We start from the raw sequence: 27,238 nt of genomic DNA, 5'->3' as shown, positions 1-27,238 counted from the left end.
AGGTATAAGCAGCTTATGCAAAGTAATTTACAATCCAAATACGTCAAAGTCACAAACCCAAAATCAAATAGCATGAACAATTTTAACTTCTTATTCATGGGCACTTATTTGCTAGAACGAGAACATCAATTTATTATTATTATTATTTTTTGTTTTAAGCATCCAATTGAAGTCTAGTCATCCATCAACCCTGTAACAAGATAATCGAATAATCCTTGTTTTTGGTTATTAATACATCCCAGCACCGACAGTTTAATTTGAAAGATTTGTTTATGAGGTATGCAATTTATAAGTAGTTTCCAAGTGCCTACCTCTGATCAATCACCACAACAGCATTGACTGCTTTGTCTTTACTAAAGGTGTGGCTTCGAGCAAGACAATACATATCCCATCAATTTCTTCGCAATTTCGAAGTAATTTGCATTTTCCACACGATGACTGAAGATTTGCTTGCTCCACACACCATTTGTACATTAGGCTGGGTTTATACAAGTGGACCCATGTTCCAATGATCCAAACCTTTTGTTGTAGTAGTTCACACTGCAGATGACCCATTCACCAAAAATCTCGTCTAAAAATTTCGATTAGTGTCTACTGAATCAGTTATGAAAAAAAGAGCACATAAATGGTCCACACAACCAAAAAGAACACAGAACATTCGATGGCTAAAATCTTCCAATCTAGGGCATACATAGTGCTGGGTCCATCTAATAAACAGTTTGGATCATTGAACCATAGGTCCCATTTGTACAAACTTAGAACCCAGGTGCATGGTACAAACTCTGGCCTTCATCGTTCTATAATAATACCTCTTAAGCAGTTACTCTCTTAAGTCTTCTTTTAGCGAGAACAAGAGTCCCAAAGAAGAGGCAGAGAATTTGTTGTACATTTTCTTCACGAGGCATGAAATTAAATATGACATGCACGATTTCAAGCTTTAGATCATACCAATTTTAAATACTCACAAAATTCCACTTCTCACATACGATCAAACATTCAAAAAGGAAAATCTACGGGGGACCAAGCCTACACACATTTATGGCTGGATCAAATAAAATTATAAATCAAACAATACCCAAAGGAGTGTAAGATTCATCCACTCTTGCAAAGGATTGATCCCCAATTCAAGAGTTCATCATATTCCAATTCAGAGAAAGTCTAGGGTTTGCAAAAAGTTGAAAAAACTTGAAATTTGGGATTATCTAGGGTTAGGGTTAGGGTTAGGGATTTAAGGTGAGAGAGTGAAGTAGGGGAGAGAAAATAACCTGAGACAATCCACACATGTGGGTAGCAGCCCAGCTCAGAAGCATGTGCATGGGTTCCTGTCCGCACGTGTGTGGGGCCCACAAAACTGGAAATGACTAGTTAGGGGTTAGTTGGCCAGGGGAGGTCCACCCTCACACCAAGTTTCACGTCGATCCGCGGTCCGGTGTGTGCATGGTGCTCCATCGAATTTTCGGCCCCCTAGTGGGCCAGAATCTGAAAATCCACTGTAAAGGAGAATTTGGCTGCAAAGAAAAGATAAATCTGAAGATGGAAAATCTGTGGGAGATGATGAATGTCGGGTGTAGGAAGTGGGGATGATTTGGGATGTTGTGGCTTTGCACCATGGTAGTTAGCTCTTCAAGGAAGGGAGGGTTTCACACCCAATTAGCTTATTCAACTCCGAGGAATAGAAAAGAAAAAACGCAGAATTTTATTCATTAAACTTCATTAAACTTTTAGGTTTAGGTTTAGGTTAGGGAGTTGAGATTAGGTGTAGGTTTTGGTTTAGGGATTTGAGAATAAATACAGATTTTAGGTTTAGGTTTAGGTTATAAGTTATAAGTGTAGGTTATAGGTTTATATTTAAGTTAGGTTATAGGTTAAGGTTTAGGGAATTGAGAATAGGTTAAGGTTTAGGTTTAGGAAATCGGGTTCGGGTTCGGGATCGCGTTTAGGTTTGGGTTTTCAAGTTTAGGTTTAGGTTTAGGCTACGGAGTTGAGCTTAGGATTTGGTGTAGGTTTAGGTTTAGGGATTTGAGAATAGGTTAAGGTTTCGGTTTAAGAAATCCGGTTCAGGTTCGGGATCGGGTTTAGGCTTAGGTTTTCAAGTTTAGGTTTAGGTTTAGGTTTAGGTTAGGGAGTTGAGATTAGGGTTAGGTGTAGGTTTAGGTTTAGGGATTTGAGAATAGGTTAAGATTTAGGTTTAGGAGATCGGGGTCGGGTTCGGGATCGGGTTTAGGCTTGGGTTTTCATGTTTAGGTTTAGGTTAAGTAGTTGAGATTAGGACTAGGTGTAAGTTTAGGTTTAAGGATTTGAGAATACATTTAGGTTTTAGCTTTAGGTTAAGGTTATAGGTTTAGGTTAGGTTAAGGTTTAGGTTATAGGTTATAGGTTAGCTTTAGGGAACTAAGAATAGGTTTAAGGTTTAGGTTTAGGAAATCAGGTTCGGGTTCGAGAACGAGTTTAGGTTTGGGTTTTCAAGTTTAGGTTTAGGTTTAGGTTAGGGAGTTGAGATTAGGATTAACTATAGGTTTAGGTTTAGGGATTTAAGAATACATTTAGGTTTTAGGTTTAGGTTTAGGTTTAGGTTATAGGTTTAGGCTTAGGGTTTAGGTTATAGGTTTACGTTTAAGTTAGGTTATAGGTTTAGGTTTAGGGAATTGAGAATAGGTTAAGGTTTAGGTTTAGGAAATCGGGTTCTGGTTCGGGATTGCGTTTAGGTTTGGGTTTTCAAGTTTAGGTTTAGGTTTAGGCTACGGAGTTGAGCTTAGGATTTGGTGTAGGTTTAGGTTTAGGGATTTGAGAATACATTTAGGTTTTAGGTTTAGGTTTTAGTTAAGGTTATAGGTTTAGGTTTAGGTTTTAGGTTATAGGTTTACGTTTAAGTTAGGTTATAGGTTTAGGTTTAGGGAATTGAGAATAGGTTAAGGTTTAGGTTTAGGAAATCGGGTTCGGGTTCGGGATCGCGTTTAGGTTTGGGTTTTCAAGTTTAGGTTTAGGTTTAGGCTAAGGAGTTGAGCTTAGGATTTGGTGTAGGTTTAGGTTTAGGGATTTGAGAATAGGTTAAGGTTTCGGTTTAGTAAATCGGGTTCGGGTTCGGGATTGGGTTTAGGCTTGGGTTTTCAAGTTTAGGTTTAGGTTTAGGTTTAGGTTAGGGAGTTGAGATTAGGGTTAGGTGTAGGTTTAGGTTTAGGTATTTGAGAATAGGTAAAGGTTTGGGTTTAGGAGATCGGGGTCGGGTTCGGGATCGGGTTTAGGCTTGGGTTTTCACGTTTAGGTTTAGGTTAAGTAGTTGAGATTAGGACTAGGTGTAAGTTTAGATTTAAGGATTTGAGAATACATTTAGGTTTTAGGTTTAGGTTATAGGTTATAGGTTAGCTTTAGGAAAATGAGAATAGGTTAAGGTTTAGGTTTAGGAAATCAGGTTCGGGTTCAAGATCGGGTTTAGGTTTGGGTTTTCAAGTTTAGGTTTAGGTTTAGGTTAGGGAGTTGAGATTAGGATTAGCTGTAGGTTTAGGTTTAGGGATTTGAGAATACATTTAGGTTTTAGGTTATAGGTTATAGTTTTAGGGAATTGAGAATAGGTTAAGGTTTAGGTTTAGGAAATCGGGTTCGGGTTTGGGATCGGGTTTAGGTTTGGGTTTTCAAGTTTAGTTTTAGGTTAAGTAGTTGAGATTAAGATTAGGTGTAGGTTTAGGTTTAGGAATTTGAGAATATATTTAGGTCTTAGGTTTAGGTTTAGGTTTTGGTTTTGGTTTAGGTTATAGGTTATAGGTTTAGGATAAGGTTTAGGTTTTGGTTTTGGTTTAGGTTATAGGTTATAGGTTTAGGATAAGGTTTAGGTTTAGGTTTAAGTTATAGGTTTTGGGATTTGGGAATAGTTTTAGGTTATAAGTATAGGTTTAGGTTAGGTTATAGGTTTTGGGATTTGATAATGGGTTCGGGTTTAGGTTATAGATTTTGGTTTTGGTTTAGGTTATAGGTTTTGGTTTAGGTTATAGGTTATAGGTTTAGGATAAGGTTTAGGTTATAGGTTTTACGATTTGAGAATGGGTTCTGGTTTAGGTTACAGGTTTTGGTTTTGGTTTAGGTTATAGGTTTTGAGATTTAAGAATGGGTTCGGGTTTAGGTTATAGGATTTGGTTTTGGTTTAGGTTATAGGTCTTGGGATTTGAGAATGGGTTCGAGTTTAGGTTATAGGTTTTGGTTTTGGTTTAGGTTATAGGTTTTGGTTAAGGTTATAGTTTATAGGTTTAGGTTTAGGTTAAGGTTACGTTTAGGTTATAGGTTTTGGGATTTGAGAATAGTTTTAGGTTTTAAGTATAGGCTTAGGTTAGGTTATATGTTAAGGTTTAGGGATAGTTATAGGTTTTGGGATTTGAGAATGGGTTCGGGTTTAGGTTATTGGTTTTGGTTTTGGTTTAGGTTATACGTTTTGGTTTAGGTTATAGGTTATAGGTTTAGGGTAAGGTTTATGTTTAGGTTTAGGTTATAGGTTTTGGGATTTGGGAATAGTTTTAGGTTATAAGTATAGGTTTAGGTTAGGTTATAGCTTTTGGGATTTGATAATGGGTTCGGGTTTAGGTTATAGGTTTTGGTTTTGGTTTTGGTTATAGGTTTTGGTTTAGGTTATAGGTTATAAGTTTAGGATAAGGTTTAGGTTTAGTTTTAGGTTATAGGTTTTTGAGAATGGGTTCGGGTTTAGGTTAGAGGTTTTGGTTTTGGTTTAGGTTATAGGTTTTGGTTAAGGTTATAGGTTATAGGTTTATGTTTAGGTTAAGGTTAGGTTTAGGTTATAGGTTTTGGGATTTGGGAATAGTTTTAGGTTATAAGTATAGGCTTAGGTTAGGTTATATGTTAAGGTTTAGGGATAGGTTATAGGTTTTGGGATTTGAGAATGGGTTCGGGTTTAGGTTGTAGGTTTTGGTTTTGGTTTAGGTTATAGGTTTTGGTTTAGGTTATAGGTTATAGGTTTAGGATAAGGTTTACGTTTAGGTTTAGGTTATAGGTTTTGGGATTTGAGAATGGGTTCGGGTTTAGGTTATAGGTTTTGGTTTTGGTTTAGGTTATAGGTTTTGGTTTAGGTTATAGGTTATAGGTTTAGGATAAGGTTTAGGTTATAGGTTTTGGGATTTGGGAATAGTTTTAGGTTATAAGTATAGGTTTAGGTTAGGTTATAGGTTTTGGGATTCGATAATGGGTTCAGGTTTAGGTTATAGGTTTTGGTTTAGGTTATAGGTTATAGGTTTTGGATAATGTTTAGGTTATAGGTTTTGGGATTTGAGAATGGGTTCGGGTTTAGGTTATAGGTTTTGGTTTTGGTTTAGGTTATAGGTTTTGGTTAAGGTTATAGGTTATAGGTTTAGGTTATAGGTTTTGGGATTTGTGAATAGTTTTAGGTTATAAGTATAGGTTTAGGTTAGGTTATAGGTTAAGGTTTAGGGATAGGTTAAAGGTTTTGGGATTTGAGAATGGGTTCGGGTTTAGGTCATAGGTTTTGGTATTGGTTTAGGTTATAGGTTTTGGGATTTGAGAATGGGTTCGGGTTTAGGTTATAGGTTTTAGTTTTGGTTATAGGTTTTGGTTTAGGTTATAGGTTATAGGTTTTGGTTTTGGTTAAGGTTAGGTTTAGGTTATAGGTTTTGGGATTTGAGAATGAGTTTGGGTTTAGGTTATAGGTTTTGGTTTTGGTTTAGGTTATAGGTTTTGGTTTAGGTTATAGGTTTTGGGATTTGAGAATGAGTTCGGGTTTAGGTTATAGGTTTTGGTTTTGGTTTAGGTTATAGGTTTTGAGATTTGAGAATGGGTTCGGGTTTAGGTTATAGGTTTTGGTTTTGGTTTTGGTTTAGGTTATAGGTTTTGGAATTTGGGTATGGGTTCGGGTTTAGGTTATAGGTTTTGGTTTTGGTTTTGGTTTAGGTTATAGGTTTTGGTTAAGGTTATAGTTTATAGGTTTAGGTTTAGGTTAAGGTTAGGTTTAGGTTATAGGTTTTGGGATTTGGGAATAGTTTTAGGTTATAAGTATAGGCTTAGGTTAGGTTAGATGTTAAGGTTTAGGGATAGGTTGTAGGTTTTAGGATTTGAGAATGGGTTTGGGTTTAGGTTATAGGTTTTGATTTTGGTTTAGGTTATAGGTTTTGGTTAAGGTTATAGGTTATAGGTTTAGTTTTAGGTTAAGATTATGTTTAGGTTATAGGTTTTGGGATTTGAGAATAGTTTTAGGTTATAAGTATAGGCTTAGGTTAGGTTATATGTTAAGGTTTAGGGATAGGTTATAGGTTTTGGGATTTGAGAATGGGTTCGGGTTTAGGTTGTAGGTTTTGGTTTTGGTTTAGGTTATAGGTTTTGGTTTAGGTTATAGGTTATAGGTTTAGGATAAGGTTTAGGTTTAGGTTTAGGTTATAGGTTTTGGGATTTGGGAATAGTTTTAGGTTATAAGTATAGGTTTAGGTTAGGTTATAGGTTTTGGGATTCGATAATGGGTTCAGGTTTAGGTTATAGGTTTTGGTTTAGGTTATAGGTTATAGGTTTTGGATAATGTTTAGGTTTAGGTTTAGGTTATAGGTTTTGGGATTTGAGAATGGGTTCGGGTTTAGGTTATAGGTTTTGGTTTTGGTTTAGGTTATAGGTTTTGGTTAAGGTTATAGGTTATAGGTTTAGGTTATAGGTTTTGGGATTTGTGAATAGTTTTAGGTTGTAAGTATAGGTTTAGGTTAGGTTATAGGTTAAGGTTTAGGGATAGGTTAAAGGTTTTGGGATTTGAGAATGGGTTCGGGTTTAGGTCGTAGGTTTTGGTATTGGTTTAGGCTATAGGTTTTGGGATTTGAGAATGGGTTCGGGTTTAGGTTATAGGTTTTAGTTTTGGTTATAGGTTTTGGTTTAGGTTATAGGTTATAGGTTTTGATTTTGGTTAAGGTTAGGTTTAGGTTATAGGTTTTGGGATTTGAGAATGAGTTTGGGTTTAGGTTATAGGTTTTGGTTTTGGTTTAGGTTATAGGTTTTGGTTTAGGTTATAGGTTATAGGTTTAGGTTTAGGTTATAGGTTTTGGGATTTGAGAATGAGTTCGGGTTTAGGTTATAGGTTTTGGTTTTGGTTTAGGTTATAGGTTTTGGGATTTGAGAATGGGTTCGGGTTTAGGTTATAGGTTTTGGTTTTGGTTTAGGTTATAGGTTTTGGAATTTGGGTATGGGTTCGGGTTTAGGTTATAGGTTTTGGTTTTGGTTTAGGTTATAGGTTTTGGTTAAGGTTATAGTTTATAGGTTTAGGTTTAGGTTAAGGTTAGGTTTAGGTTATAGGTTTTGGGATTTGGGAATAGTTTTAGGTTATAAGTATAGGCTTAGGTTAGGTTATATGTTAAGGTTTAGGGATAGGTTGTAGGTTTTGGGATTTGAGAATGGGTTCGGGTTTAGGTTATAGGTTTTGATTTTGGTTTAGGTTATAGGTTTTGGTTAAGGTTATAGGTTATAGGTTTAGTTTTAGGTTAAGATTAGGTTTAGGTTATAGGTTTTGGGATTTGAGAATAGTTTTAGGTTATAAGTATAGGCTTAGGTTAGGTTATATGTTAAGGTTTAGGGATATGTTATAGGTTGTGGGATTTGAGAATGGGTTCGGGTTTAGGTTATAGGTTTTGGTTTTGGTTTAGGTTATAGGTTTTGGTTTAGGTTATAGGTTATAGGTTTAGGATAAGGTTTAGGTTTAGGTTTAGGTTAGAAGTTTTGGGATTTGGGAATAGTTTTAGGTTATAAGTATAGGTTTAGGTTAGGTTATAGGTTTTGGAATTTGATAATGGGTTCGGATTTAGGTTATGGGTTTTGGTTTTGGTTTAGGTTATAGGTTTTGGTTTAGGTTATAGGTTATAGGTTTAGGATAAGGTTTAGGTTTAGGTTTAGGTTATAGGTTTTGGGATTTGAGAATGGGTTCGGGTTTAGGTTATAGGTTTTGGTTTTAGTTTAGGTTATAGGTTTTGGTTAAGGTTATAGGTTATAGGTTTAGGTTTAGGTTAAGGTTAGGTTTAGGTTATAGGTTTTGGGATTTGGGAATAGTTTTAGGTTATAAGTATAGGTTTAAGTTAGGTTATAGGTTAAGGTTTAGGGATAGATTATAGGTTTTGGGATTTGAGAATGGGTTCGGGTTTAGGTCATAAGTTTTGGTATTGGTTTAGGTTATAGGTTTTGGGATTTGAGAATGGGTTCGGGTTTAGGTTATAGGTTTTGGTTTTGGTTATAGGTTTTGGTTTAACTTATAGGTTATAAGTTTTGGTTTTGGTTAAGGTTAGGTTTAGGTTATAGGTTTTGGGATTTGAGAATGGGTTCGGGTTTAGGTTATAGGTTTTGGTTTTGGTTTTGGTTATAGGTTATAGGTTTTGCGATTTGAGAATGGGTTCGGGTTTAGGTTATAGGTTTTGGTTTTGGTTTTGGTTATAGGTTTTGAGATTTGAGAATGGGTTCGGGTTTAGGTTATAGGTTTTGGTTTTGGTTTAGGTTATAGGTTTTGGGATTTGGGAATGGGTTCGGGTTTAGGTTATAGGTTTTGGTTTTGGTTTAAGTTATAGGTTTTGGTTAAGGTTATATGTTATAGGTTTAGGTTTAGGTTAAGGTTAGGTTTAGGTTATAGGTTTTGGGATTTGGGAATAGTTTTAGGTTATAAGTATAGGTTTAGGTTAGGTTATAGGTTTTGGGATTTGAGAATGGGTTCGAATTTAGATTATAGGTTTTGGTTTTAGTTTAGGTTATAGGTTTTGGTTTAGGTTATAAGCTATAGGTTTAGGTTTAGGTTAAGGTTAGGTTTATGTTATAGGTTTTGGGATTTGAGAATAGGTTCGAGTTTAGGTTACAGGTTTTGGTTTTGGTTTAGGTTATAGGTTTTTGGATTTGAGAATCGGTTCGGGTTTAGGTTAAGGGTATGGTCCCTGTAAATACAGATATAAACACGGCCACCAGCACAAATGGCCAGGCCCCTCCAATGTTGTCCATAAGAAATGGATAGCTTCATCATGGCCATAACAGCGGTTCCCACCTTTCAGGGACCCCCGCTCATCCGGATAGCTCCGACGCACATCCGGGTCTGCTCCATTAATTTCGAGCAAATACATAAACACAGTCAATCCAAATGGTCAGGCCCCTCCAATGCTGTCCATAGGAAATGGACAGCTTCATCTTGATCATAACAGCGGTTCCCACCTTCTAAGGACCCCCGCTCATCCGGATAGCTCCGACGCACATCCGAGTCTGCTTCATTAATTTCGAGCAAATACATAAACACGGTCTGTCCAAATGGCTAGGCCCCTCCAATGCTGTCCATAGGAAATGGACAGGTTCATCATGGTCATAACAACAGTTCCCACCTTCCAGGGACCCTCGCTCATCCGAATAGCTCCGACGCACATTCGGGCCTGCTCCATTAATTTCGAGTAAATACATAAACACGGACTGTCCAAATGGCCAGGCCCGTCCAATGCTGTCCATAGGAAATTGACAGCTTTATCATGGTCATAACAACGGTTCCCACCTTCCAGGGACCCCCGCTCAACATTCGGATAGCTCCGACGCACATCCGGGTCTGCTCCATCAATTTTGAGCTATACATATATAAATAAAACACATAACATATAAATTTACCTGAAGGCGCTGACGGATGAGCTGTCCCACATCATCTGTCACGTCTACCCAATGAGAGGTGATGGCGGGGATCATAGTTCGGCATAAGACATCGACCTCCGACATAAACAATCTGGCATTGTTCCCTACAGGTCTAATACAGTCCTTTGGAAACTCTACCGTCACCCTACCCTCACGTGTAAGTCGCTGTAAAAGCAACCCACGCGTGGGTCCACGTCCTCGTCGGCTGGTCAACGACGCCGCTGCAAAAGAAATATGTAAGTCTAAACATAAACCAAAGTCATTAAAAGAAATATATATCTAGACTTACATGCAGTGCCCGGTGTATGCGTGACTGAGGGATCCGACGACTGCGATGCAACATGTGGCGGCGATGCTGGCTCCGTCCCATCACGGGTAGAAGGGGTAGATCCAGTGCGTGAACGACGTACTCTCCCACCTGCTGCCATCACTGAATATGTGCGAGCTACAAACTTATAAATTTAAACAATGTTAATACAAGTGAAATATACTAAAACATTATACAAGTAGTGTTTACGGTACTATGCATTTATACTTATGCTTAGAAAGGTGATTAAAATATGATTAGACCGTTACACTATAATGCAAGCAGAATATATTAAAACTGTAAACTTTAATTTATAACCTTATTAAATTCCATTCCACATTGTCATTCTATATTAAATATACATATTCGAATTGAAAAATGACATGTAAATCATGTGTACATTTGATAATCGTCGTCTGTATCACTATCGTTTAGGACTATTTCTTCTTCACCATCACTATCGCTGATCAGTATTTCCTCTTCATCGTCTACAATGGATCCCTCAATGAAACCGCTATCATCTCTAATAATGTCACGTACTATTAAGGCATCAACATGATGAGCTGGCACATCATCTCTGTCTAGTTGCACCACATCAATATCAACACTTGAATCAGTCCTTGTATCCGCAGACGGCACGTCTTTTTGATATGCTTGTTTAACCCTAGACGTGTCATTTCCCCTGTCGTCGCTATCGTCAACTTCTGGTTCGGGAACGTCAAATACGTTCTTGGGCTTTATTTTCTGCACCACGTGCCAACAGCCGCCTAACTTGGTGTCAGCGAGGTAAAATACTTATTTGGCTTGGCTGGCAAGGACAAATGGGTCGTCCTTAAACCACTTTCGAGAAATTTACGCTCGTAAAGTAGTTATCAGTCTGTATTCCCAACTTATTTCCAACGTCCCACCAATCGCATCTAAATAAGTACACCCGCTTTCTCATATAATAATTCAGCTCAATAATATCCGTCAAAATGCCATAAAAGTCAATTTCATCCTCCTCATTCATTCCCTTTACAACCACCCCACTATTTTGTGTGGTCCTATACTTGTCATGTTTTTCGGTGTGGAACCGAATCCTTTTTACAATACAACCTGTATATCTAGATACACGTCTATCAGGGCCACACGCCAGCGAGTATAGTGCATCAGACACATCCGCAGAGTTGCTTGTGCGCAACGTCTTCATCTATTATCATGTACAGAATGTAATTATTTAGGGATTTTCTTAGGTTCAAATAATATGCAATACAAAGAAAATTCTAAGTGTGGAGAGATACAATGTGAAATCTTACACGTTTTTCAAACCATCGTGAAAACTGATCCTGATGCATTCGATTATAACTTGTGGGGAATTTGGACTTCATCTTGTCTATGTGTTCGCTACACATAAATGACACGCCATCAGCAAGAAACATTAAGGTTCTGAGTTTACAGAGAAAACAATAATCAGGTGGAAGACTTACTCCAAGTACGACTCTATTTCTTCACAATTATGCAACACATACCACCTCGCCTTTGCTAGATCCCCAACGTCCATATCTTGAAACGTCGGGGATCCAAAAGGACGAACATTATGTGCAAACACAGATATGAGTCCTTGTTCATACTCCTGCCCTTCATCGGCATTCCGATCTTCTCGGTTGAATCTAGTCTCTATGCCACGAAGATACAAGGAGCAAAATGTAAGGCACTCATTATCAATGTACGTCTCAGCTATAGATCCCTCCGGGCGTGCCCTGTTCCTCAAAATTGTTTGAGTGTGTGAAGGTATCTATACACAAAACCAATATGTTAAGAGCATGAAAACATGGATATATGTAGTTTACAGAATAAATAAAAATTTTAATAGGCTTTACCACCTTTCGATCGGATACATCCAACGATATTGTACTGGGCCTGCAAGCTTCGCCTCGTGCAATAAGTGAATTGCTAGGTATACCATGACACTGAAAAACGTAGGTGGAAATATTCTTTCAAGTTTGCAAAGGATTACGGCAATGTCCCTCTCCAGTCGTTTAATAACATCTACATTTAACGATTTCGAACACAAATCCTTAAAGAATATCCCCAACAAAATCAATGCCGCACTGATATCCTTACTCAGGAATCCACGAATCGTAACCGGCAGTAAGCGTTGCAGAAGGACCTGACAATCATGACTTTTCAGGCCCGTTACCTTACAGTCTATAACGTTTACGCGCCGAGATATGTTTGACGCATACCCATCGGGAAACTTCATCGATCTCAACCATTCACAGAAACGCTTTCTCTCTAGTTTTGTCAATGTGTAACAGGCTGCTGGTATAGTATACGAATTTTCATGTGGTTGCAAGTGCAACTCTTTCCTTAAACCCATTTCTTGTATATCTAATCCAGCCTTGACACTGTCTTTTGTTTTCTTCTCTATGTTCATCAATGTTCTGAAGACATTGTCACATATATTTTTCTCAATATGTATGACATCCAAGTTGTGTCATAATTTCAGATCACTCCAATAGGGCAACTCAAAAAAGATGCTCTTCTTCCTCCAGTTATAGTCCAATACTGTACGTTTCCTCTTCTTCAAGTGCGATGCCTTACCAAATGTAACTTCTCCAATGTTACTCAGTTGTTGTATCACATCTTCTCTAGATAGCTCTTTCGGGGGTAGCCTATGATCTTGTTTGCCATCAAAGATCATCCTCTTCCTGCGCCAACTATGATCGCTCGGAAGGAAGCGATGATGGCCCATATAACATGTTTTTCTACCATGCTTCAATGACAATGAACAAGTCTCAATACCACATGTAGGACAAGCCAACTTGCCCTTCGTGCTCCACCCAGATAAATTTTCATATGCAGAAAAGTCATTTATTGTCCACAAGACCGCTGCGTGCAATCGAAATGTCTGTCCTGCAAATGTGTCATACGTTTTTACACCTTGACTCCACAACTCATTTAACTCATCTATTAATGGTCGCAAATACACATCAATGTCATTCCCAGGTGACCTGGGTCCAGGAGTAAGCAATGACATCATGAAAAATGACTCCTTCATACACCACCAAGGAGGTAAATTGTAAGGCATAAGTACCACTGGCCATATACTATACGAGCTACTCATATTACCAAATGGATTAAAATTATCACTTGCAAGACCTAATCGAACATTGCGAGAATCCTCCGCAAACCAGTCATGTTGCTTGTCAAAATTTTACCAGGCTTCAGAGTCTGCAGGGTGTTATCATCATGAACGCGTTTCTCCTTATGCCACCTCATATGTTCAGCCGTCTTACGAGACATAAACAATCTTTACAATCTGGGTTTCAATGGGAAGTACCTTAACACCTTTTGTGGGATTTTCTTACGCACGGCTTTGTCATACTTCCACCTAGACTCTCCACATTTTTGACACTGTTCAACCTTATCATGCTCCTCTCTATACAATAAACAATCATTTATACATGCATGTATGAGTTCATAACCAAGGCCTAAGTCTCGCATTAAGGATTTTGCCTCGTAATGAGACTCGGGCAATGTCTCACCAGCCGGAATGCTTCTTTCAGCAACTCAAGCAACATGTCGAATGATTTGTTACTCCAACAATTTATTGTCTTCAAATGAAATAAAATTATAAGAAAATTTAACTTGGAGAAGTTCTCACACCCCGGATAAAGTGGACATTGCGCATCCCTCAACAACCTACTAAACTTATCTGATTCGACATCACCCATTGGAGGAATATCTTGGCTACTGCTTATTGTTGCAAAATCAGTATCCGCAATTGTTCCTCTGAACATATCACCTATGATATCTTGCATTTCGTCAACGTCTTCACCCTCATCATCTGGCACAATTGGGTCTTCGTTGACTTCAGTGGCCTCAACTCTATGGGTCATATCTTCACCATGATGGACCCACCAAGTGTAACCCGGGTCAATCCCAACCATGAACAAATCATCCTCTACTTCGTTTAAAGTCTTGTATATTAAGTTCATGTATTTTCAACATGGACACCTAATCCTATTCCCTGAATCTACCTCATTTTATGCAAATTCCATGAAATCTTGAACCCCTTATTTATACTCTGGGCCAAACCTGTTCTTAGCTCGCATCCAACTCTTATCCATCTCTACAATGAAAAGGCTAGAGTCAGTCTATGGAGATAGCTTTAAGATTAGGCTATGTTATAGGTTTAGCTTATATGTTTAGGTTTAGGCTAAGGTTATGAGTTTAGGTTAAGGTTATAAGTTTAGGTTTAGTTTATAGTTCTAAGTTTTGGGTATGGGAATAGGTTATAGGTTATGGGATAAGGTTTAGGTTATGGGTTATAGGTTAAGGTTCAGGTTCGGGATCGGGTTTAGGTTATAGGTTTAGGTTATAAGTTTAGGTTTATGTTTTTAAGTTTAGGCTTAGGTTTTTAAGTTTAGGTTTAGGTTTTGGTTAATGTTTAGGTTTAGGTTATAAGTTTAGGTTAAGGTTAAGGTTATAAGTATAGGTTATAAGTTTAGGTTAAGGTAATAAGTATAGGTTTAGGTTATAGGTTTAGGTTTAGGTTATAAGTTTTAGGTTTAGGTCATAGGTTTAGGTTTAGGTTATAGGCTTAGGACATAGGTTTAGGTTTATGTTATAAGTTTAGGTCTATGTTTAGGGAATCAGGTTCGGTTTTGGGTTCGGATCAGGTTTAGGTGTTCTCTAGTATTATCTACTACTGAACCTAGTATTATCTACTACATAATAGTAACATACAACTTATATTGGGGCACCATACCATAAGCTACAAGAATTTCATGTCCCCCTAACCAAGGTATCCTCCATTGATAACATATATATATATATATATATATATATATATATATCATAAGTTGTTTATTTTCATTTACATTTGCAAATACATTCATCATCCATCCAAGAAAATTGAAACAAGTACTGTCAGTCGAACAGTTGAAAAGGAAAATCATGCATCTTAACTTACTCGAACATAAATAGTGGTTCCCACCTTCTAGGGACCCCCGCTCAACATCCGGATAGCTCCGACGCACATCCGGGTCTGCTCCAACATTTTCTAAGCTAATACAATGAAATCCTAAATTAGTTACTCATCCAAGGTTGAATAGATTGTAATACTTTCATATTTCCATTTAAACGTCCACGCTGAAAATCCAGCCGCGTCTCCTCATGCCTCTCCAGATAAGTTTATCTTACGTTACATTCTGATGCCAAATATCTAAAGCAATGTAAAGATATTTGGCATTGGATATGGAATGGAAGAAACATATCCAGAGAGAAATGAGGAGATGGATCGCGGATCAGGCATGAACATTGAAATAGATTATATGAAAGCATACTATCCATCTAACCTTGAACTGTCCAAAATGGGACAATTTAAGTGATTTCTATGCCACCAAAAATATACCATACCTATGTATGGCCCCATAGAAATCCTCAAACGAGTAACTAATTATCTAACTTACAAAACTATAAATTACAAGTCACAACTATAAACTAACTAATCACAATAATAATTTAAGGCAAGAAAATGTAATATACAAGCTCATTAAGGTTTGCAAGGACAATTATATGCAACAGAAGGCAATGGAACAATATAAGCTGCATTAGTAACAGAGGGAGATCATTCATCAAAGGGAGATCATTCATGTTAAGGGACGAACCTAAAAATGAGATTGATCCAAAGCCCAAGTTATCCTTTCCAAAAAAAAAAAGAAGAAGGAAACATTCACCATTGAGATCTTTCTAAAGCTGGCCATGATGTTTATATGCCATCCAAACCATTTTAGAGGGTTATTACCACTCAAATAAATTATAGCCACAAATATCATACTGATACAAAACTTCCCTCACCCAAGGCATTTAATCCCCATTGTTAGGCACAAATATGATGCTGACACAATACAAAATATAATGTGTCGAAAGGTTAGATAGCACACTCATGCACCTCAGTTAATACTAGTCTAATCTCTCATGTTTGTTTTTCATTGGAGATATCCATATATTTCCCAAATTGCACCACAGTTAAATGAGGAAAAAAAAGATTATACAAATAGTTTATCCAATGCCCTACAATTGCTATAATTCTCATCCAAAGGATTCCTAGCTTGGCCAGTTATGAACTTTGAGACTTGCTAAATCCAAATCCAATGCAAATCCATGTATTTAAAACATTTATGGATTTAGAAAATTCATAATCTCATTTCTCTAATTCCAAACATGTAAAGAAATGATGCCCAGTGCCTCCAAAATCGCTATATAATTCGGAAGATCCTATCCGTTGTTGTTATATGATTTGTAGTTTTGTCACATGACAAGTTGCTTGTGTGCAAATTAAATTTGTGGTTCAATTAAAACCAAACAACTATGACTCAAGCATCAAGATATGCATATACGTGACATATGACTGAATGTGATGTCATCATCAAACTACATGTTGCTTATATCATCACCCTTTATTACAAAATTGATTTGCCACAGATGGTCCTACAAGGTACATATCACAACTATTTCTTTCTTCTTCTTCTTCTTTTTCATAAACATACCACAACTTTTTACTTTACCATAAAATGTTTAGGAAAATATAAACTTCATAGGAAAAATAAAAGCAATTAAAAAGGAATAAATAACCATCACGTTATTCTTCAATAAAAGAAAAGAAAGAAGGAAAGAAAAGAATGTCTCATGACTCGGTATAGAGAAGATCATGAATAATGGTTGTTTCTTTTTTCTTTCTTTCTCTTTAATCAAAGAACCAGCTAACAATCCTCTACTAAGGGAAAATGCTATTTTGCTTTGCTTGGAGCTAGCATCCCTAAAAGTGTTTCCACATGTATTACTGCATATACAAATAGAAAATATTGTAAATGTATCCTAGACATGGTTCTTGTTGAACTGAAGAGAACGCTTCAGTAAGTCTCTGTTTTTCATGATAGTGATGCCCACTATTAAAAACTTTTAAAGGCAATAAAAGTTTTATATCAAGATGATATTTGTGTTTTACCTTATTTAAGGTATTTTTTAATGTTTGAACAAGTTTGATTTCAAATAAACATCACGATGGGCCTTAACATAGTTTCAACGGTGGGAATCACTCTCCCCACTGTTTTCTATGGTGGGGTCCACTACAGATTTTTATCTGCCCTAGGTTTAGGCTCCTAACTTAAAATGATATCTCAAAATGGATGGACGGTGTGGATATAACAAATACATCATAGTGGGGCCCACAGAACTTGGGGACGTCAGTCAAAGTAGGGCGTTCAAGAGATGCCCTACACCTAAATGACATAACCTCTCTCTCTCTCTCTCGCTACTCTCTCTTCCTCCAGCGCTCTCTCCCTCCTCTCCCTCTTCTCTCTCGCTGACTCTCTCTTCCTCTCTCTCTCTCTCTTTAATCTCTCCTCCTTATCCCCTCTCTATTTCTCTCGCATCCTCTACCTCCTCTGTCTCTCTGTATCTCTCTTCCTCTCTCTTGCGGACCATTGCCGGACGCCCTACACACGCACGCCCGGACTTCCTCTCTCTCTCTCTCTCTCTCTCTCTGAAGCTCGGTTGACCGTGAGGTATCTCTCTCTCTCTATCAATCTCTCTCAATCTCAATACTGATTTAGGGATTTGGGGATTTAGGGATTTAGAGATTTAGGGATTTAGGGATTTGGGGATTTGGGGATTTAGGGTTGGATGGCAAATGAACCTTACATTGGACCCTAAGAAGTTTTTAATGGTGTCCATGGACCCCACGACTATCAATGGAATGGGCCACGGTGGGGCCAATACATTTATACGCTGTGGGGCCCACTATCCCACGTGACAGTGGCCCACCATAGAGTTTATTTGCCATCCAACCCGTTGTTAGTCTAAAATATGATGTTTGGTGGGATTTTTTTCCTGTTTATGACACTAGAGTAGAAGCTTAGACTGGTGAAAAGGGTGGGCTGCACTAGGAAGATCAACAGGATGGAAAATTAGAATAAGCATAGCACTAAACAAGCATAGCAGGTAATGGTTATTAACTATACTGATGTTTAGTCTTAAAGATTATGTAAGCGTATTTAACTGAACAAACGTTTTTTTTTTTTTTACTGATGCAGTCATTCCCATTCTATCTTTTCCATAACCATTTATATAAAAGAATCAAATATAGGAGATGAGGAGCTCATAAAATGTGGGAAACTAAATCTTGTAGATTTGGCAGGCTCAGAGAATATTTCATCAATATATTTTGTTGCTGAAGTTGGTAACCTACCTCTATATTTTATTACATGAACAACAAAGCAATTTGGACTTTTGGAGTCTGATTCGTATTCAACTTTAAAGGAATGTAACTGCAACTTGAGGCTTTTCCTTAGTATGAATACCAGGAATGAGATGTGCACAATTCAATCTACGTGGTCATCCTAAAGCAGCCTGGTAAACTCATCCTTGGTTCTAGCTGTATTATAAATGTCTCCCGTATTCAAAACTCCCATCTCCATCGCTCTCCCTCTCTCTCTCTCATCCTTGCTATGAACTATTATTATCTGTTGAGGATTCTTGTTGTCCGAGAATTAGAGGCCTTTGGTGAATGGGAGTTCTGACTTGCTCCTCACAGACAAAGATTTGCTGCTATATCATCATCATTACAACCTTCTCCCAGCTATTTGGGATTGGCTTCATTCTCATGGTAGTTGAGCAAAAAATTCAAGATCAGCTTGGGACCAACATTTGCAAATACTACCACTAGGTGTAGTTGCTACTAGGCAGAATAAAAGATTTGCTGTGATAGATGGATCCAGGTCAGACTTGTATGTTGGTTTTGCACCATTTGAAAAATGGTGGTGACTCATCCTCACGTGCTGCACTGATGTACAGCTATCAGACCCATCCAAACTGTGGTCGCACTGTGGATGGAGCATATAACAAAAAATATACTGATCGAGTAAAACTAAGCGTCCAATTAATGGCTATCAAATCCATGGTTAAAAGTAAAATAGTGAGTGTTCCCATTTGGAGGGAAAGATCAGATGGTTAATATTATTTTCTCAGTGCAACTTTTCGATTTTTCTCCATCCATGGTTGGGTCAGCAATTTGGACAGTCTGATTGTCGTACTACTATGCCATGTGTATGTTTGAAGAGTCACCACCATTTTTTAAATGGTCCAAAACTAACATAGGAATCTAGCCATGGTGATGGGCACATGACAAGGTGTTGGATATTGTGACTTCAAGATGCCCGGCATACTAATCCATCCATATTTTAAAATAAACTCAAAGAATAATGAAAACACAAAAGATCTAAAATAGACACACACAACACACACACACACACACACAACACACGCATTAAAAACCCAGATTCTATTGGGCATTGTCTCCTTGAATCTCAGAGACAGTTGTGATCTCTTGGACATGGATACAAGGATGTAGGATAAAGGGACTTCCGGATCCAGACCAACACATTTTGAAAATAATATCAAGGAATACCTTGGAAGACGGAAAAATGTTTTATGCAGCAAATTAGTAAATAATTAATTTAAAGATGGTGTTCAACACTGCCAACATTCAAGAACACAGATGATGCTCATGTAATGGGAACATGGATATTTACATGGTTAATTTTGTCCTGCTGTACCTGCATGAATTTGAGTTAAAAATGTGCCAGAATATTATGTAACATGCCTTAGTTGTTTGGTTGCATGGATTTTCTATAGCCCATTTGGTAAAGTTCTTCCTCAAAGGAAGGAATGTGGTTGAATGCATTTCAATATGTTTTTAAATAGCTCATTTGATGAATCATCATTGTTGTTGGATACTGTAATCTTAAAAGCTCATGTTTTTTTAAATAGCTCATTTGAGAAACATCATTGTTGTTGGATACTGTATGTCAAAAGCTTAGGCAAAGCCTTTTCTTTGTTTAGTATGCATAAACAGTGTCCATAACGTCGGTGTTGGGTAGTATGTTTCTGTCAGTAAACATTTTTATTTAGTTTCATGTGTATAGATATGATTCTGATAGGAATTGCATTGCAATGCTTTCAGAGCTGCCCCTGCCAGGCATTTATGTTTCTCAATTGAAACCATCCAGATAAATAAGGCCCATTCTAAGTTAGTGGCAACTTGAAAATCATACCAACTGAATGATCTTAGGTGTCAAACTGTGGAAATCAAAAGGAATGGTAAATGAAAAAGAATAATTGGTCTAAACAAATGTCCAATATTGGTGAGTATCTGAAGAGATGGTGAGTATCTGCCATCCAAAATGAGGATTCCTATGGTAAGGAGAGGGTTGCCCGTCATAGTAGGTGGGAAGCAAAGGGGGCACCGTGATGTTTGTGAGAAATCAACGGATTGGGTTAAGACATGGATTAAAAAATGATGCCTTATTTTTTTTTTTCCTTATCTTGTTTCTTTATGACCTGTATGAATGTAGTTTGATGGTTGTTATAGTCTGTGTGGCTGTTTGGCTAGGGGTAGATCTTGTTTATGGGTTTTGCTTCCCCTATGTGCTGGTTCAGGATCACCATCATGGGCCCACATGTACAAATGATCCAAAGATTGGGACGGTTCATCATATGTGTAACTACCATATATGAGCTAATAGTGCAATGACAACACCCCAAGACTGACCCTGACATTTGATTTTGTCGAGTTAATGTGATCCATTGAAATTTAGCTTCACCAATCTCACATACGTATGTCTTAGCATGTGTGTCCATATATACTCAAGACATGTTCTTGTATAAATGATAGTACACAACTACACATTATCCACAAATACATAATCCACAAATAGTACACAAGGGATTTATATATATATATCTTACTACATATAGATTGTCACACCATTTTAATCCTTGGTTTTCAATGACAGGTGGGGTCCATGGTCCAATAATCCAAACCCATGCATGTTTGTCCTAATAGCAAATGGACTACGCCCAAGAATCTCCTTGATAGGACAATCCCAACCTATCAATTTCTGGCTTCTATATAAAAGGTTACGTTGTCTTCTCTCACTCATGTACTATTTCATGTTATAAAATTTCCAAGTAAATTGTACGAGGTTTACAGTAATCTTGGAGATTAGAAAATTTCCAAGTATGTGCATTTTAGTCTGAGTTATTTCTCTAATGGCGATAGCCTTGGGAGGGTTGATACGAGGGATGGGTTGATTGCAAGAGGCCGATTAAAACTATATTGGGTTATCTTGCTGGTCCTGAAATGATTATGTCCGGCAAGATAACCCAATATAGTTTTAATCAGGCCTCTTGCAATCAACCCATCCCTCGTATCAACCCTCCCAAGGCTATCGTGATTAGAGAAATAACTCAGACTGAAATGCACATACTTGGAAATTTTCTGCACTCTAAGATTATTATAAACCTCGTACAATTTACTTGAAATTTTCATCAGCTGTAGGTCATATGGTATAAAGAGCTTGTCCATCTCTACTAACTGAATATAAAACATGAACTCAATGGCAATTTTTCAGCCTATGAATCTTGTGTATATGCAGAAAAGCAACAGAAGTGGTTAATGCTTTTAATCATTCAATGTCCAACTACTATCCATTGTAGGGACTGCCTGATGAATAGTCTTCAAGATTGGTTTTCATCCATAAAAAAATAGATGCCTAACTTGTTTTTAAATGTATTTGCTTGAAATTGATGAAGCAGACCCGGATGTGTATCGGAGCTATCTGGATGTTGACACTACCAAAAAAATGACCAAAGGTTACGAACTATTCTGGTTTTTAGCTACGGCTATAAACCGCAGCTAATTTACTACGGCTTAAAACCGTAGCTAAAATTGTAAAAACCGTAGCAAAAAACTAACTCCGCTAAATGTACGTACAACCTTAGATATATCATAAGGGACTCCATAAGGCCCATTAAAATGTGTGTACTCCATCTAATATGACTATCAATTTTTAAAAAATATTTTATGCAAGAACCCAAAAAAGAAAGTAGATCGAAAGCTCAAGTGGACCACACTGTAGGAAAGAATGGAGATTAATCCATTGATCGATGGTGTGGTTCAATTAACCTTCGATTTGCCTAGATTTTGGGTTCAATTCTTATAAAAAAATATTATAAAATTAATGGACGGAGTGGATATATCGATGGCATCAATATGGAACCCACACAGCCCTTGACAAGGTCGTCCGTCCAGATCCCGTCAAATGTGAGCCGTGGAGGGCCATGCAATGGCTACGGTCATATTAGATTTTAGCTACGGTCAAAAACCGTAGCAGGACCGTAGCAGGCAAAAATGCGAAAAACCGCGTTGTCTTTTTCTTTTCCCCCTCTCACGAAACACCCATTTCCCTCCACTCAACCCTATTCCGTCTCACTTCCGACCCTTTCTCTCTCTCTCTCTCTCAATCTCCTGCGCCCCTCTTCTCTATCTCTCTCAATCTCAATCTCACGCATCGCTTCACTACAAGAAAAAGCCGGTGATCATGGAAATCGCCCCTGCTTTTGAAACGTAGCTGCCGGTGAAAGGATGCGATTAAAACAGAAAACCTGGAGGGAATTTTTCATTTCCCTCTCTTATTGCAGGCGCACACTCCCTCTTCTCTCTCTCTCTTGTCCGGCGCACTTCTCCCTGCCCTCTCCCTTCCCCGATCTCTCTCTCCCCTCTCGCTTGTTCCTTTGCCTTCCTCGATCTCTCTCCCTTCCTCTCCCTCCATCTCTCGATCTCCCTGATCTCCCTGATCTCCCTGAAAGCAGCCATTGATCAATCTCCCTCCAATAGCTGACGAGAATAGAAGAAATCAGAGCACACGAAGTGAAAGGTACTCTCTCTTTCTCTCTCATTTCCTCTTTTAATGGCCAGAAATTGGGCAGCAACCATGACAGTGGCAGCCATATTTGTCGTTGTCCATGGCCTCCTACATGTTTGAAGAAATGCTTCAACTAAGAATCCCTAGAATAGATGAAACAGCCCTGAAATGGTAGTTTCCTAACTGTCCCCTTTCCATTTTGGGGCCTTGAAATCAACCGCATCCATGGTAAATAACATGTAGTGAAGTTGCAAAAAGGTGGAGTTTTTTTTATTTTTTTATAGTTTTGGTATTATTGAATAATGCCCACATGGTCTTGAACTTTATACAACTACAGATACCTTTCCTCATAATGTTGCTTCTCTCCCGTTGTTAGCTTTGTAGAGCAGTGTGGGAATGAGCAGATTGGATTGAATACAAATCTGGGTTTTTTTGAGTTTTTCTTTTGGTTTGAATTGTGTTTGAGTAGTTGGTTTTTGAGTTGTTGTGGTAGGGTTCTTGTTTTTTATGGTTGTAGATTGAATAGAAATCTAGGTTTTGTTGCTTTGTTTCGGTTTGGGTTGCTGTTTGGGAAGTTGGTGTGGTGGGATCTTGTTTTTGATGGTTGGAGCTGAAATGGGTTATGTTTGTTTCTTGATTTTGAGATCTAAGTAATGAAGATTTTGAGACATTGTAGTGGATTTTGCAGTGTTTTGGGGAATTTGTGTTTTGTTCGGGTGGGGAAAATGGCTCCAAGCTTGGACATTTCAGATTGGTGGGTGAAGGAAACACAAAAGGGGACCCCAGTTATCGTTACAATGGAGAACCACAACTACTCGGTTGTGGAAATCAATAGCCCAAACACTGCATTCCAGCAGGTTGATAATGACAGGGGGAAGAAGGCCAAGTAGTTTACTTGATGTTCCTGTTTTTGATTGTTTCAGTTGGAGTGCCAAGTGAACTCCATCCTTCTATTTTGGTACTAGCTTAAAATAGATGATCCACTTGTGTAAGATCCAAGTCACTCATTAGGTGATCCCAATTTGTAGCTCCATGGTTTAAAAAATCAGACTTCTTTTGTTTTGTTTTGTTTTTTTTTTGTTTTTATTTATTTATTTATTATTATTATTAAGGAAGCATATGTAGAGTTTAAGCACTTGCTTCTTGCATTTATATTTGACAAAGAAGATCGGACATCTCCTGTGGCAAATGAGGTATTGAGGAAGTTTATCTTTTTCAAAATTAATTAGATAGTTTTTGCCATCTTCGCTCTTGTTCAAAATTAATTTCTCTTGTGTTTATCTTGCACGTGATGTGGGTCCTTCGTTGAAGCAGTATTAATTTGCTGGAGAACATAGGAGCATGGTATTTTGAGGAAAAGCAGGTCCTATTAATTTTCAGGGATTGTTGCAATGCATTCTGATTCACCATCGATTGCTCGTAGGTAAGGCCCTTTGATCCTTGAGCATTACTCTTTAACCTCTCTTTATGTTGATCTTCCTTCTGTTAATTTGTGTTGATTTATGATTTGAGAAGAACCCTGATTGGTTCTGGTTGTGGTGGTTATCTTCTTCCTCTTAATTGCTCTTGAAAGGGTTACGAGATGTGATTCTATTTGTTGGGAGTAGATATAAGGTACTGATCCTAAGGAAATGTATAGTTTTTGGAGGATCTGAATTCCATTAATTTTGTATTGATGGTGTGGTGATCCAGTTTATTAAATCATTTGGAAAAAATAAACCATTTTGTTGGTCTACTAAGCCATGCTGTGGATGGAAACGTCATGAAGATTATCTCATTTTGGAAGATAACCAACCCTCTAATTTTGTATTGATGATGTTCAGAAGAGAAATTCTAAGTGAGAAGGTAGACATCTGGGTAAGTCAATCATCACCCTATATTTTATAAGAGACTAAGATCAGTCTATCATTTTTTGAACAATGCATGTTAATGGTGTATTTTAATTTGACATTATCTACTTAGTATAACACATTCCTTTTCTACATGGCTAGTAGATTTAGCATATGCTGCAATTGCCTGATTGTATACTTTACTAGAAAATATAACACTGAGAATTACATGGAAAATTACAATAAAGGAGATCAATTGCTTTAACTTGCATTTTTCTGTTGTCTTCTGTTTCCTGCTTCCACTTTCATCACTAACATCTTTCTCATTCATGACTTCTTGCATATGATTAAAATAGGGAAAAAATTACTGTGTTGCATGATTAGAAATTGGAAAAATCTGAGTTTTTTTATGAATAATATGGCTAAGGTTCGTAACATCTGCTACCAAGTAATAAAAATTGACTGCATTGAATCAAAGAAAAATAGAATAAACTGGATTTCTCTTGAAAATCCCTCATTGGAAGCTAGGTATAAAAAAATGGTTATGTAAAAGTAACAGTGGGACCTCATTACGCAATAACAGGGCTGTAATGCCTGATCTGAAAATAAAAAAGGCTTGTAATGAGCCTGTAATGGCTGTAACAGGTTTGTAATGGACTGATAATGGGGGCAATATTTTTTTTTTCTTAAATTTTTTTTTGACTGCTATGGCCCCTATTGTATTGTCCATATGGCCAGCCATTATGGCAGCTGTTACTATTACCGTTACTGTTACTGAATAGTTTTATTTGAATCCTCACCCAAGTGCACGAATCAAGGTCTTGTAGGGTTGTGACCATTTAGTAAATGGTACCAAAATGCATGCTAGATCCTAAATGATACATTATCTACCTTGGGTAGGATATGAGACCTTTTAGAACTGTTGTTGGCAATGTACCTCCTCCATATTTTGCGTGTAATTTACCTCAAAAGGAAGTCTACTTATTTTCTTATCATAGTGCATCTGAGATCCTTGAAACTATCCTAGATTAGTGCATCTGTAATTTTGCGACGGATTTCATGGTAAAAAGAAATCTTAGATTCAGGATAATTGCCTAATAGCCATATATCTAAGAAATGAGTGGAGTTGTAGTCTTTGGTGTCATAGTTTCATGAATTACCATAATATAGACTGTAGGATGTTTTTCATTAATTTGTTCTTAGATTATCTATACATTCAAGCCTATTTAAACAAGTTCTAGTTGGACAGATGTGTTCAAAAAGTTCTATCTGAACAAAACCATAACTTTTGAGGTTAACCAAACAGGCTAGTTTGTATAGTAAATTGTGGCCCCCCAAGGATTGAAATGTCCTAATATTTAGGCTAGAGGATCTAAACAGTGTATCTCATTTGATCAAAAGCTCAAATATTTCACAGGTGTGCCATCCTGACGTGTGCTCGAATAGGTAGGGCTCCACCCATCACCAGGCTTGAAATATAGGGCTGTTACCTATGGTGAATTGCCCAATCCAATCATCAAGTGGGCCACCATTATATGCAATGAGTGGTTAATTTAAGGGCACTAGCAACTCCCATTCAATGCGTTGGAATTAGGGTCATGTTTCAATGATCCAAACCTGATGGTCGGAATGCTAATGGGATTCTCATTGCCACTGGAAGACGCTTGGATCTATTCGCATGTGAGGAAGAGAAAATTCTTAATGATGTTGAACCAATTTCGTTGTCGACAAAACGAACTCTGCATAATTCTAGCTACAATGACGGTGATCGGCTATCAGATGAAGATCAGTCTTGGGTACTCAATAATGTTTTTCAGCACCATCCTGACAAAGCGACAAAAATGGGTGAAAAGATTGACTATGTCACAGTTGGTAAGCATGACAAATACCAAGGTACCAGGTGCTTTTTCGTTGTCTCCACAAATGGTTTTAGAGCGGATTTCTCTTACCTCAAATGCCTGGAGAACTATGTCAAGGAGAAGTACCCTGATGGTGTTGAAGCCTTCAACCAAAAGTATTTCCAAAAGCGCCGCTTAAAGGGCATGAACCAGCAGCAAACACAGTAGCTGTAGATCCAACCCCCTTGGGAAGATAGAACAATGAGTTTGTGTAGTGGATTTTTTACTACGCATTGGTCATATGTATATATTTTCTGCCATCTGCCCTTCCCCAAATGTGGTTAACCTCTCGTTTGCCCCTTTTAACTACTGTATATATTCGTCATCCCTCTGAATGCATCGCCCAATTTAGGAGCTGTTCGGCCATATGGCTAAGCAATTGGCTTCCATATGTTTAAACAGTTTTTATTTTTTTTAAATTTTTTTTTTTTATCAAATCAACTGAATTAGGAAAAATCACTTTAAAAGGCCTATTTCAGTATTAAGTACTGGAAAAAAGTTTTAATAAAAGGACCGAAGTTCTTAATCTGTGAGATGTTTGTCATTCTGATTATTAGGATCATTGCTTTCAATTTTAGAGAATGAGTTGCTCTCTTTCATTTGATTATTTGTAGATAGGCACGCGCCAAACAATGGGAAGTGACCAATGATCAAGGCAGCCATTGTGTCCAGTCATCTACAATCAGCAATTTGCTAACAGCCATCAAGATTCTCATTTGTTAGGTTCATCAGAACCTGCAAAGAGGAAAATAAATTAAAAGTTTAAAACTTTTGAGAATTCAATTCCATGCTCTACCATGACACACATATACTGAAGTGGGTCCTTGC

The 27,238-nt window shown here is 37.6% G+C and overlaps 1 protein-coding gene across 1 annotated transcript; it reads right to left on the bottom strand.

Moving 5' to 3' along the window:
• Nucleotides 1-8,872: 8,872 nt before the first annotated feature.
• Nucleotides 8,873-10,083, bottom strand: LOC131257525 (uncharacterized). The gene is made up of 2 exons (XM_058258330.1): nt 9,914-10,083; nt 8,873-9,845 (listed from the first exon to the last, which is right to left on the bottom strand). Exons 1-2 carry the CDS (start codon nt 10,050-10,052, stop codon nt 9,553-9,555), a joined length of 432 nt encoding a protein of 143 aa, XP_058114313.1. The 5' UTR covers nt 10,053-10,083; the 3' UTR covers nt 8,873-9,552.
• Between the last annotated feature and the right edge of the window lie 17,155 nt (nt 10,084-27,238).

This window comes from Magnolia sinica, chromosome 10, assembly GCF_029962835.1.
Source record: "Magnolia sinica isolate HGM2019 chromosome 10, MsV1, whole genome shotgun sequence".
In the NCBI taxonomy this organism is placed as follows: domain Eukaryota; kingdom Viridiplantae; phylum Streptophyta; class Magnoliopsida; order Magnoliales; family Magnoliaceae; genus Magnolia; species Magnolia sinica.
This window is presented reverse-complemented; position numbering and strand designations above follow the sequence as displayed.

Bases quoted from the DNA above. Each gene is read 5' to 3' on its own strand.
- LOC131257525 (XM_058258330.1), bottom strand. From the start codon at position 10,052: ATGGCAGCAGGTGGGAGAGTACGTCGTTCACGCACTGGATCTACCCCT. The intron at 9,846-9,913 runs GTAAGTCTAGAT...TTTCTTTTGCAG, and splicing joins GCATACACCGGGCACTGCAT to CGGCGTCGTTGACCAGCCGA.